At 43.4% G+C, this 14155-nt stretch overlaps 1 protein-coding gene across 2 annotated transcripts in view; it reads right to left on the bottom strand.

Annotated features, from left to right (window-relative positions):
• LOC121275656 (beta-1,3-galactosyl-O-glycosyl-glycoprotein beta-1,6-N-acetylglucosaminyltransferase 7-like) overlaps positions 1 to 12840 on the bottom strand; it is a 51968-nt gene extending 39128 nt beyond the window's left edge. The window contains exon 1 of one of the 2 annotated variants that reach the window (XM_041183168.1): positions 11786 to 12840. In XM_041183168.1, the coding sequence (XP_041039102.1) occupies positions 11786 to 12746 (961 nt within the window). In that variant the 5' untranslated portion in view covers positions 12747 to 12840. The remainder of the gene's footprint in view (positions 1 to 11785) is intronic. The other variant, XM_041183167.1, reaches the window with a different exon arrangement.
• Between the last annotated feature and the right edge of the window lie 1315 nt (positions 12841 to 14155).

Raw genomic sequence — 14155 nt, 5'->3', positions numbered from 1 at the left:
TTGCTCTTCCAATTTGGAAAATCAGTCAGGAGGTTAAAAAACATGACTGATTCTACTTGAAAAAAAAGTTGTAACCACCCTACTGAACAAATTTAAATCTGAGTACCTGTGTCCCAATTCCTGTTCTGTATTAAACAGTTTCCTCCAGAGGCTACAAGTTGGAGGGTCAGGAGTGAGGGGGCAGGTTAAGGAGCCAGGAAATTGATGCTGAGGGTCATACAGGCCTACGTAAGGCTGGCGGGAAACTATGAAAGAAATCTCGCATCGAGGCCAGAGCGAATCACTGATCTTAACCCTCTTTCCCTCCCTCTTCCCAGAGCTGCTGCCTGCTCCCTGGTTCTCTCCCTCTGAAGCTGCTCATGGTCAAGGCTGCACCCAGCTCTTTTTCCCTCTCTCCAATGCGCGATTTAACGAGTTTCACAGCACGAGGAATGAGCCACACGCTTTGTGTCAAAGAGCCACACAAGGCTCACAAGCCATGGTTTGGCCACTCAGGTATACAGTCTGTAGTTTTGGAACTCTGCTGTCTTCAGGCTGAACTCAATGGTCTCAATGCTCCCAATTCAAAGGCAGACTACTGGTTTGGATTCTTTTAAAAAAAATGTCTGCATCAGGGTTCCCTTGAAGATCACAGACAGTAAACAGGGCTCAGAGATAACTAGGTGGATTGGAGAAAAATGTAGGGAGGAGGGGCCCCACTTAGGTCTTCTCCCTAAAATGTTTGTCCTCCGTTCTGCTGAGAAAACATGGTCTCCGAAAGTTGAATCTCTCAGGTGATTGCCATAGATGCCTTGCTAATGAGACAGGAGATATATGAGTCCTTCACACTCACCTGAAGTCATTGTCTTTGATGGATTTTTCAGACAGACTGACTCCACTCGAATTAATCGGAATGGGGAAGGTATAACAAGGCAAACTAGGGTTAGCCATCTTGGACTGAAAGTTCAAGTCAATTTAGTGTCTGCATTTTCATGACGCTGTGGGGAAAAAAAAAGTTTCTTCATGTCACCTCAGGTTCTTTTTGCCAATAATCTTATATCGGTGTCCTCCTTCTGCCACTGGAAACAGTTTCTCTTTACTTCCTCTATCTGGACCATTCATGATTCTAGGGAGAACAACCTCAGCTTCGCCAGTCTCCCCACAGAACCAAAGGCCCACATCCCTGGTGCCACTCTAATATATCCCCCCTCACTCAATCCAAGGCCTTGTCATCCTTCTGGTGCCCAGAACTAAACAATACTCCAGCTGGGGCCTAACCAGTCTCAGGATGCCTGACATCCAGTACTGGAGGAGCAGAAATTTCTTCCAACTAAATACAGAGAAGACGAAAGGCCATCATTTTCAGCCCCCTCCGCAGCTACAATCCTTTCCCTGGCTATTTAAATACACGCACATGAGCACCTTATCCGATTATTTACATGGCTCGTCCACATTTTGTAGACCTCTAGCATTCCACATCTGGGGGGTGGGGGGACTGGCTTCACTGATGCTACGTTGAGGACTAGGGTTGGGATATGCAATGCTATCTGAAATCAGGACACCGCACATTGATACCAAGGACAGGTATGTGTCATTACCAGCGCAATGCTGAGCGACGTAAGGAATCTTAACACTTTTTATCACTAAAAATTTGCAAAATTGAGCATTAAGGATATCACAAGTCTGGATATTCGTTGGGCAAATTACTTACATCGCTCTATGTTCAGGAACCGCATAAGGCTGTTATTCAGTTCAAGCCATTTCCCTCTTGCACCTAGTACAAAACCAAAGAATTTGGGCTCAAGACCTCCTGTCAATTCCACAGTTTCTGATTCCAGATGTTTATACTTTTGACTTTTTTCCTTCCACAGCTTTGAGGGTCTTATCATCATCCTTATAATGTGCTGTCACATCAACCACAGCAATCTTTGTTCCCTTCCGGAAAATGATGTCAGGTTTCCATAAGGAACCATCTATGGCTATAAGCCTAGTCTCCAGGTCCGATGGCCAGCAGTACCTGGCGTCATATTGATGCAACTCATGCGGTATCTTATCATGTTGCTTAATTCTAGCATTCTTGACAAACTGGCAAAATCCAGATATATATGAGCGAGGAATTCACAAGGGGCCTCGCACTTCCTGCAACTTTTAATCATGTGTGGCTGAACCCGAGTCAAGGTCAACTGTGTAGGATGCAAATTAGTCCATAATAACAAACTATTGATAAAGCGGGATGATTTGATATGGTAGATGGATTTAATCCAAGTATTTGAGATCTCGTCATTTTTGTAATATGAAATGCCAGCTCCTTGGCTCATAAGCCTTGATCATTTTGCAAATTCCCAATCCCTCCAAGCCCCGTAATTGTTCATTGGTTTTCGTCTGGCCTGGGCATGGTTGTGGCTTCCAAGATAGATTCAGTGGCATCTTCCTCTGCTGAGGTACAGCCATATTTCTCTTGTAGGAAATCAATTTCCTTGAGAACTGAAGTTCTTTCAATCTTCTAATTCTATCTCTCTCGCCCCGGAATTCGAAGGATACCATATCCATAGATCTTTCAAGTGCAACAAGTTTACAAATAATTGCAGCTGGAATTTGAGCTTGGGCATGCCAAGCCCTCCGTTCCTGTTACTAGAGCACAGGGGGTCATCAGTTATGTGGTGTGGGAGGAGTAAGAACTACTTCGTAGCATTTTTGATAATCTGATCCAGTTTGTCTCGCATATTCTACGATACCTCAGAGAGGATCAATTGGAAATACAGCCTGGGGACGATGTGTTTTCAAGATCTCAATTCTTTGTACTGGCCAGAGAGCCGCTGCCTGTAAGCTTTCTGTCCAGGTCTTAAACTTCTCCTCCCAATCCCCTTCTGGTCAAGCCTGTCCAAGAATCTATCCGAGAACCCATGTATTTCTTGATCTCTCCTGTCGGGGGGGATATAGGATACCGATTCACTCCTTAACTTCCATTTTTTAACCATGATTGTATAAAAAGGTCTTTTCCTTATATGTAAAGTGGAAACCTTTGGTTTTCGAGACATTGATCTTTAGTCCCATATTATCGCAAAATGACTGGGCTAGTTTAAGGTTCTGTTCCATCCCAGCATGGGAGTCGCTTAGGAGGAGGGCAATATCGTCAGCGAAGACCAATGCAGAACAGTTGACTTTTCTGCCACCCAGGTGCATAGAGATGCCCAAGTTGGCCTTCTCCAGGGAGCATACCAGTGGGTCCAATGCGATGTTGAATAAAATTGGTGATAGGGAGTTGCCCCCACCTTGCGATTTTTATTGCAGAGGTCTTGATTCTGTTTCCTTCGGCCACTGTAGTGTTGTCAGAATACAGATCTTCAACCAATGAAATGAAGTCTGTAGGTCAACTCATTCTGTGTAATGCTTTGACAAATAATTTATGTCCCACAGAGTCGAATGCTTTGGTGAGATCAGCAAAAGACAACAAAAACCAATTGTTTTAAGCTCTTTATATGATGTTTGAGAATCAAGATGTTTTCATTGCATCCAGGAGTTGCTGCCAAGAAGCCCTTCTGCCTGGGGTTAATTTTGACTGTCACACAAGTCATTTTGCCATGATCTTCGTAAAAAGGCAAAGCAACAATTGACCTATGGCGATAGGGCGCCTGTTGTTGATGTCTTTCAACTGTTCTGAGTCCTCAGTCTTCGGAATTAGGACCATTTGGCTCTCCTTGAAGACGTCCGGAATTATGCCGGATTTCAACCATAGAGAGAGGAATCGAGTAAGTCTCATAGCAACTTTCTTATTAATATTCTGGATAGCTTCCAGGTTCATCCCATCTGGGCCTGCTGCGCTTTTCTCGTCAATCCCCTGGATTGCAGCACTCACTCCTCATCAGTGATCTGTTGTCCTTCTGACCAGAATATTTAGCGAATTTACTAAGATTCGCTTTATTGTTGGGTGTTGGCAATTTAAGAAAATTCCGCTCCAGCTCTTCCATAGTAAGAGAGCACAAAGATGTAGATGGCACCCCCATAATCTGTCTAGCAAGTTGACGCCTATTGAATTTGTAGAGAAGCTGGGTTGCTCTGAATAATGCTTTCTGGTTTGCACATCTTTTTCTTGCACTGGTGTTACCACAACACTTTTCCTTCCTTAACTTTCCTCCTGAGCTCTCGGGGGATCCTTTGGCTTTGCGTGCGGGTCTGTCCCTGCCCATCAGGATTTTGGTGATGCTTTCCACTAGCCCAATAGCCACAGCCCTACTTTCGGAGTCATTAGAAACATTCATTAGTTCTTCAGCCTGAGTAGGTTAGTCATCAATACCCCGATGCCTTGGGATACTGGATGGAGAAGTTGGGGGGGGGTGGGTGTTGAGTACCCTTTTTGGGCAAGGGACTTGCCCATCAGGATTGCTGGATTCTCCCTCTGGCATGCCTTCAGGGAGGTCTTCTGTAGGATTGTCCACTGTTGTTTCTTAGGCCTCTGCCCAAATGTGCCACAAAACACTACATTTATTTGAAATTTGTTTGGAGGTCTTTGTCTTGAGAATGCTGCTATTTCCTTGTTGATGTTCCTGCATCGTTCAAATTTCAGTTCTGATTCTTGAAGTTTGATTTCTTCCTCAAACCATTTATGAGCCCTCTTTCCTACCATGGATTAGATTTTTGGGCTTCTAGGCGGTTCTCATTTCACAGGTTGGCATGCCTATTCCTCTCATGCTGGCTGAGTCTGGACTTGGTTGTAAATCTCATTTCGCACTCAGCTGCATTGGTAAGCCCCCATCTGCTTGGGTGGCTCATTGCCGCTACATTTTGGGTAGTGGCAAGCAATCGCATGGTATTCTCCGCTTTTATTGCAGAGTATGCACCTGGTACAGATGTTCTTAACCTGGTGCATTTTGGTCATATCAATGTTAAATAGGCCCATCTGGGCTCCTCTATAACATTGATATTGTCAATGTCCATCTGGGGTGCTGGTCTGGCTCGGCTCCCGGACTCAGTTCCCAATAGGGTAAGTAATATTGTCTGAGTCTCAGGTCTTCCTCTTCAATCTGGGTAGAGGAGGATTTTGCGGCTTGCCTGGCTGGGATAAGGCTAGCACTTCTGTAGCATTGACATTTTGCACAGTACGCTGCTACTGACGACATTGTTTATCCGGGTGCTTCCCAACCGGGCTTCTCTGAACCAATTGGGTTCTCCATTTTTGAAGGCTGATACTGTTATGAGACTACGTATCTGATCTACACGGATTAATGGCCGTCCGATCTCTTGTTTTTCCCAAGTTGTTTAGCCACCAATAGACACTTGAAAGCACTATTGGAGTTACCACTGGGGAGGCACGACTTGTTACTGTGGTTGGCCAAAACACACAAAACCACCACAGGAGTAACTAACCAGAACTGACTCTCTGTAGAGACCCAATTAAGAGAGTCATAGTTACATAGAAACAGACTCTTCACAACCTCAGTGTTGTATTTGACCCCGAGATGAGCTTCCGACCATGTACCCCAAGATCTAAAAGCCATCTCTGAGATTGTGAGCAAGGTACAATTTTACTTCAAAATCATATCTCTTGTGATAACTTCATGAGCGAGGCACTGAAACAGAGCAGCTAATGGCTTACTCCATATGTATCAATAAAGCAGCTCAATATTGAGCTGACCAGAGTCATTGAATTCTAAATTTCAAATCCTTTCACTACACAATCACCAAGTTCACCTACTTCTACCCTGCAACATTGTCCAATCCCTATAACCTTCTTCAGTCAAACAACCCTCCAAATCTCTGCGTTCATCAGATTACACTGTGAATTCCAAGCTTTATTTGCTCCACTACTGGTATTGTTAGTTCAGCAGCCTAGGCCCAGAATTCTAGAATTCCCACCCTAAAATTGGCAGCCATTCTACCCTTTCTCTTCAACATTTCTTAAAATCCTACCTCTTTGATAAAGCTGTTGCTCACCTGTTTTAATACCTCATGTGGATTGATGTCGAATTTTGCTTTATAACGTTCCTGTGAAATGCCTTGGGACTTTTTAAACAATGTTAAAGGTGCTACATAAATGCAAACTGTTGTTAACATAACTTCATTACCTTTGTACTCTATTCCGCTATTAATAAATTCAAGGATCCCACATTTTTTTTTAAATCATCCTTCTCAATGCACCTGGCAACTTCAAAGATTTGTGTGCATTTACCCCTAAGGTCTGTCTTCAACCACTTTAAAATTATATTATTTTGTTCATAACTGGCTTGGATCTTGCTGTAGTAACAATAGCAAGGCTACTAGTGCTCACTGTTTTTACAGGATAAATCTTATAGCCAAGTTCAAATGTGGATATCCAGAAATTGCTGTCAGAGAAGCTCTGTTCTACCACAGGGTGTGCTGTTGCAGTCCTCGTCCATAGACTGAGCACTGAAATCACAGTAGTGGTGTGAAATTGAGGGTATTTACCAAGGGTCCTGCACTAAAGATGGCTGAAAAATTAGGGTTGTTAAGTTTAGGAGTAAATGAATTTTTAAACAGTATAGTTAAGTGATAATTACTGAACCACCTCTCTGGCCCTGAAAACAATTTTGAATGTGGGAGACTCATTCCCTCAGAAGAAAATTAATGTTGCCGATTTTTGAAAGAAATAATATGTTTAAATGTTATTTTTCTGTTTGTCTCTTTGTGCACACTCCCTTAATCACATCTGTTTTTCTGAATCAAATTATTTGCAGGAAGAAAGATTAAATGTTATATTTCCCAGTTTAAAAAAAATTTGCACCCTGTACGATTCATTTAAATTTCTTCAATCTGATTAAAGATTGTTGCTTGCCCTGTGCAGACACCACAGATCCTCTGTAGAGGGCACTGCAGCAAAACATGCCAGAATAGTAGAAATATCTGTTGAAAAGCCCGCAAAATGCCTGTGAGCAAAGAGAATGGTGAAAGCTGTTCCTTCACCACTAAGTGCTAAAATCCAGGCTGTTATCTCTCCTCATTCTTCCTAGCAGAATGTATCACTTCACACTTCGCTGCATCAAATTTCATCTGTCATGGGTCTGCCCATTTCACCAATCTGTCTCCTGAAGTCCGTCGGTATCCATCTCATTGTTTGCTAATTTCCAAATTTCATATAATTTGAAAAATTTGAAATTTGCCCTGTTTATCCAAGTCCTTGTAATATATATCAAAAGGGACAGTAGTCCTAATACCAATCCCTTAGGATCACCACTATTTACTTCCCTCAAATCTGTGAAACAATCATGAACCATTACTTTCTGTTCCTTTAGTCAATTTTGATTTCATGTTGCCACTGTCCTTTTACTTCCATGAGTTTTAATTTTGCTAACAAGATAATTAAGTTGTACTTTGTCAAACAACTTTTTAAAGTCTATAAAAACATTCAACAGCACTAGCAGGTTTATCCTTCTATCCTTTTATTTTAAAAAAAGGGTATCATGTTTGTAATCCTCTAGTTTTCTTGTATGACCTTCACATCCAAGGAGAATGGGAAGAATGTGGCCAGAGCCCAATTTCCAGCCTTACTGCCCTCACCAATCGAGAATGCACCCCATCTGGACCAGGCGACATTTCTACTTTGAGAACTACCATCCTGTCTATTTTTATCATATCAAATATTGCTACTGCCTCCTCCTTTACTACTACAGTACACTTCATTTGTCTTCACTGAAGAATAGGATGTTGCCAAAGTGTTCATTTATTATCCCAGCCACACCCTCTGCCTCCAAAAGATCTCCTTCGTCCTCCCTAAATAGCCCCAACCTTTCTCTTACTACAAGCATATTTATAAGATGGCTTTTAAGTTCCCTTTTATAAAACAGAATATAACCGACAAATATCTATAGACCCACATAAGATCACATTTCCATAATATCACACCAGGTCATATTCACTGAATAAGTCATTTGATACCGTGTCCTATTATTTGACAACAATTGAACAGTATATAAAAAATATGCAAGTCTGCATCTGACACAAAATTGCATATTAAGAACTGGGTGCCATGGTGGACTGGGAATATTATCCTTTTAGTCTGGGAGCCTGATATGGAGTTCAGTCTATCTTACAGCTGCTTTAAAGTGTAAATATCCTACAGGTAATTAGTTTGGAATGATTTGACCTATTAAGAAAAGGCACAGCAAAAACTGACTCCACAATTAATTAGGGCACAAGGATTGCTGGTGTGGAAAACAGAAATTAAAAATCACACTGGGGTTGGAGTAGGAATGTCCTTGTGGGCGTGGGGGCGAGGGGGGGGCACATTGTTGGAGCAGAACATAGATCCCACCAGCTGCACCAGATGTGGGGGTGCTCCATTATCTAGCATTCAAATTATTCATCTGATGAGCGCAGAATTCACCCAAAAAATTTAAATAATAAATTGTAACCTAACACTTCCAGTCAATGTCACTGATATGCTAGTAAGGAGAGAATAAAGATCTGTGTGCATTTGTATTCTCAAGGACATTGACTGAAAACATTCACATTGATACTATGTTGTCACCTTTGTACCATTTGCTTGAATATACTGACACTTAAGCAGTCTATTATGTCTTTGCATTACAAAGAACATAACCCTGAAAGGGCCTAAAAAAATACATGGCTCTCAATTTACTCTCGATGGAGTTTTTGAAATGTCCTGGGAGTCATATATCAAAAGCTAAATCTTTTTGCTGGTCCTGGAGTGATGTCCTATTTACATAGTAAATTACACAAATTATTTTTGCCACATCAAAATTTCTATCTCCTTCCACCTCATTTCTCTTGAATTACACCACGCTGCTGTGCGATTCTGTAGACCAGAGCTTCTCCTCATCTTTCCCATTATGTTGGCCTGTCTGCCCCTTCCCATTAGCACAGGGGACAACCTCCCCAAGGCAATGGTCACTGACTAATGGGAGTCAACATGAACAGGGAAAATAGTGCTTCCCTAGGCAGAAAGTAGAAAGTGCTGTCAGTAACAGCAGTGATACCTGCTTCAACTGAAAAGGTGAATTTAGTTTCCATTTATCTATAAGGTGTGTACAATAATGTTTTTATGGAGCACAAAATGAACTATTAGTGTTTAGATTTTCATTATGAACAGAAAATAATTTAACTGTGGCAGGAGTGTCATGCTATTCTTTGGGACAAAGAACATTCCTTTTAATTCAGGAACATAACAATATCAAATAGTTACATTTAATGTAATTATTTTTGACAACTGAGGTAGATCATGTGGTCAGGGATCAAACTGTTGCCAATCGCCTTCGATCAAATTTCACAAAATAAATCCAAAATAAAACAAAACGTAAAACAGATGTCACCGCAATGTTAAAATAAGTCACACTGTCAAAAGCAAAAAACCATTTCACTTTCCCCCATGTGCTACTCTCGTGGAGCTTTGCCTCATTGCTTAATCTCTATATGGCTTTGCTCCATCCTAGCATTTTGATCTTCTTCAACCCCATATTCGATTTTGTATCTTTGCTCTTCTATCTTTAGCCTACTCTGCATTCCACACACTCTCTTCTACCATTGGTAAAAGTCAGAAAAATACTTTCTCCAGTCTCATCTGTAGAATAAGTCTTTCACATTCACAGATGTTAATGTCAGCAACGTGTGCAACTGTGCTACATAGGACATAATGTCCCCTATTGTAACTTTATATTTATGGGATAATATCATAGGAATTATTAGTTGACTTTGTGCGTGTTGTGGGATGTAAAGGAGTTGTTAGGTAGCTATTTAGCTTTGGAAATATTGAAATTAATTGCAATATAGGCACAAAATCAAGTTCTCAATGACTTCAAGTATAGAAAATTACATTTCTCTGAGCAAGGCTGTGCACCTGATGTACAACAATGAGGTCATTTAAAATCACCCACCTCAAAACCGTAATATTTGACAGGTTGTACCTGAACATTTATTTACTATAAATTATAACTTCTTTTTTAATTCCTTTTTATAACGAATAAACAAATGCTTTGGAACAAGCCTCCTCCTAGTTTGAGTATCAAAGGCCAAATTGCTTAGCCTTCAGCCATTATGTCCCACAACTCTGGAATTCTCTTAAATCCTTCCTTCTTCATGCATCTCTCTGTCACAAAAGAAATCATCCTGAAAGCTTCTCTCTTCAAACTCTTCCTCCCCTCCCCCTCCCCCCCACCACCCCTGACTAGTGTCTGTTAACCCCCTTTATGTGCCAGCCATCCACAGTGGGTAGCACTTTACTTCTGAGTCAGAAGATTGTGAGTTCTAGTCCCACTTCAGACCTTGAGCTCAAAAATCAAGGCTGATACCCCAGTGCAGTAATGAAGAAGTGCTCTGTTGGTGTCTCTTATGGAATTATTAAACTGATGCTCCATCTGTCCTCTCAGGTGGACATAAAAGATTCTATGGCATGATTTTGAAGGGCAACAGTGGAGTAATCCCCAGTGTCCTGGCCAATATTTATCCCTCAATCAACATCACCAAATCTGGTCATTGTCACATTGTTGTTTGTGGGAGTTTGCCGAGCACTAATTGGCTGTGGTGTTTCCTAAATTACAACAGTGATACACTTCAAAAAGTACCCCATTGGCTGAAAAGCACTTTGGGATATCCTTTGGGCATGAAAGCATTTATGTAAAAAGACAGACTGGCATTTTTCACTTTGGAACATCTCGTCATGGTGGATGTGCTAGATAAATACAACTTGCTGTTATTTGGTCTCTGTTAGCAGCAAATGTGTGGGAAACGGTACCAGATAAACAAAGTGCCCAGTGTATTTCTGTACTTGTCGGGCTACTGTGTCAACGGGTATCACATCACGGCCAAAACATGAGTTTACTGTAGTTGATTTCTGTTATTTGTTATGCTGCCACCTCAAGATTCAGCAAACATATCTGAACAGAATGTATGGCTGTGGAAAGCTATGGACTCTTATCGGGTGCATCCCAGAGATGGAAAAGAAATCGGTCCTTGTTGGAAATTTGCTCACTGAAAAACACCATTATTTTCATTAGGATCAGAGTAAACAAGCTGCTCCAAATTCTATGCAGTCAGTATTAAGGGAGGGGGCGTATGAAGTCGAGATCAACAGTTCACCAATTACTCTGATCCACAGAGGGCTGCAGATGACTGATTTAAATCAGAATTCAGTATAAACATGTGGTCACAAACCATCTGATTACTGCATTGCATTCTGAGAATTACAACCCCGGTAGCTAGCTAGGAAACCAGGGCAAAGTTTAAAAAAAAACCTCAATCTTCCTCCTCTTCGCATCCCCTGTCTTACGTTTGGCTTATGGTTTCACCGCATTTTTTTTATATAAATGGGAGGTAGAATCATAGGATGGTTAACAGCACAGGGAGCCGCCATTCGGCCCATCGACTCCATGCCACGCTCTGCAGCACCTCAGCCAGTGCCATTTCTAAACATAAATAAAGCAACACAAAACTGCAACTTTTGCTCCGACAGTTGTACCCTTCACAGAAATCATATTAAAATAGGATAAAAATTTAAAACAGCTACAAAATTAAAGGCTTGATTGGAAAAATAATTTTCACTCAGAGGGCGGTTAGAAGCCGGAATCCTCTGGTACAAGCTGCTGTTGAAACAGATGCCATTAATTATTTTAAAAGGGAAATTAATTAGTTCCTGGGAAATAAAAAAAGTGTTTGGGCGAGTTTAGATTATTTCACTCTAACATTTTGTGACTATAAATAGAACTCCTGATTCTAACAACACTTCATTGACAGTCTTGATCTTAGTTGGGACTTAGGGAGGTTTCTCTTCCTTCACAACTTGGTTAAGTCCCGAGCTCTACATCCCTTTGCCTGAATGCCAGTGTATCTGTATGTGTACCTGCCATGCGGTTTAAGGTGACCCAGTAATGCTCATCGGGGCTGTACGTGTCCCTCGACCACTGCAGCAAGTCCTTCGCCCGCTGATCAGTCAGCACGAAGTTGACGAACTCTCTGGTGAGGACATAGTAAGCGGAACCGAAGTAAAGTTTGAGGCCGTGCGGCACGCCCCCCGCCTTCCTCTTCTGTGTCTTTATCACATAGGACTGGCCCGGGGAGATGTACTCCCTGTGAACATGGCTGGTCCTGTGCCTCATGTGCTCGGGCTGCACGATCCCCGGGGTGATGTTTTTATTCTTCCACCGACTCCTCAAGAACCGCACCAGCTCCCTGTTGGTTTTCAGCGGGTAATCCTGGCCGCAAAGGTTGATCACGTATTTCCACTTGACCTGTGAGAGCACCAGCTCCTCCATGCAGTTAATGTCCGCTTGCAGCCGAGAGAAGCCGCCGTACACCACCTTCTCGCTCCGGGAGGCGAGGAACACGTTGTGGAAGCAGTCGGCCAGCCCTTGAACCCCCTGCCTGAAGCCCTCCGACGTCTTGTTGTCGACGTGGATACAGTAGATGTTCTGGGGGGTGTAAATGGCCCTGAAGAGCCACTCCAGCGTGTCCAGGTCCTTGTGCACGGCCAGGATGTAAGCCAGGGGGAAGTCCGCCTCCTCCTGGGACAGCGTCTCCGTGATGTAGGAGTGCGAGGCCAGCAGCCGGGAACAGTTGACCGGGCGGCCTCCCGTCGCCTCCGGCCGGTGGATCTGCTCGCACTCGGCTCCCAGGACCAGGGCTGCCGCCTTCCCTTGGAAAAGCGCGGTGCACAGCTCGTCCGGATAGTCCCCGCATTCAGCGCAGTCAAACTTCCAGCCCTGGGGCACGGGGCGCTTGACTTTGCTGGTGATGTAGATGCAGAGGCAGATGACAGCGCTCACAGTGGCGCACAGTAAGAAGCTCCACTTTGCCGCATTCATTTGCGTCCCCCTTTTCGAACCCGATTTTAAAGGCTCGACTCTCCCATTGTCCGCGCTGCCAGTTTCCAGCCACCCTGCCGCTGCTCGACACTCCACCCCATTTCTTGTCCGTCCTGTATTGGCTGCCCCGACTCCTTCCCACATACACAGCTCCACCCATAACCTACAGAAGGCCAGGGTATTGTCCCCGGTCCCATATTCGGAGAAACTAGAACACGTGAACACGCTGTAACAGGAAGCTGGTAATTCCTGAACTGAGATAACAACAAGGTGTTGAAAGTCATGCGCCTGGAATGTGAACTCTTCGCAGGTGCCGCTGAGTATTTCCAGCACCGATAGTATTATTGCTTTTGTGTTAGTCCACCTGAATGTTACAATTCTGCAATTTCACTGAAACCGTAGCTAGCCGCCAGCTCCCATAAAGCTCAAACCTGGTCAAATCATTCTTTTCCTCAAGATACTTTAAAACGGGGAATGCCATTGAATTTGTCTGAATTCATATATTCAGAAGAGTTCAACATTCCCCACATTGCTGCATCCATTTGTGAGAGAGGTGTTATTTCATTGAATCGTAGAACGGTGACAGCACAGAGGGAGTCCATATTGGGCTCATCGTGTCTGAACTGGCCCTCTGAAGGATCAAGTCACCTAGTGCCATTCCCCTGCATTTTTTTTTCCTTTTCAGAGAATGATCCAATTCCCTTTTGAAAGCTTCAATTAACCACACTCTCAGGCAGTGCATTCCAGATCCTAATGACCCACTGTGTGAAAAGGGTTTTTCCTCAAGTCGCCATTGTTTCTTTTGCTAATTATCTTAAATCTGTGCCCCTCTGGCTCTCTCTCCTTCCACCAATCATAACAGTTTCTGCCTATCTACTCTGTCCAGACTTGTCATGATTTGAATACCTTGACCAAATCTCCTTCAACCTTCTCTGAAGGGAATTGTTCCAACTTCTCCAATCTTTCTATGTAACTGAAGTTTCTGATCATCTCTGGAGCTTTTTCTGCAGCCCCTCTAATGCCTTCACATCAAAGTGCAGGGCTCAAAACCGGATGTAATGCTCCAGCTGAGGCAAGGGTGAGATATTTCCACTGTTTGACAGAATTCAGCCCTTTGAATTTTTTTCCCGACCTTGCCAGCAATGAGATCAGGAGCAGGACCCAGGGGAGCTTCCATTCAGCAGGGCAGAGCTGGCTGCCATCACTCAGCCCAGCAGGAAGGTGTGCTTGCTGTTGGCTCCTCCATGGAGCCACAGGGTTTCCGTAGACTTGAGGCAGAGGGAAGCAGCTGAGTCTCTGGGGAGGGGGGGAGAAGCCATGTCTCCGGGTGGATGGGGGGGAGGAGCCAAGTTGGTGGCCGGTGGGGGGAGCCAAGTCTCCGGGGGTTTCAGGGTTTCCTTGGGTGGGGA

This window comes from Carcharodon carcharias, chromosome 3, assembly GCF_017639515.1.
Source record: "Carcharodon carcharias isolate sCarCar2 chromosome 3, sCarCar2.pri, whole genome shotgun sequence".
Taxonomy (NCBI): Eukaryota; Metazoa; Chordata; class Chondrichthyes; order Lamniformes; family Lamnidae; genus Carcharodon; species Carcharodon carcharias.
Note: the sequence above shows the minus strand (reverse complement) of the source record. Positions and strands in the feature narration are given on the sequence as shown.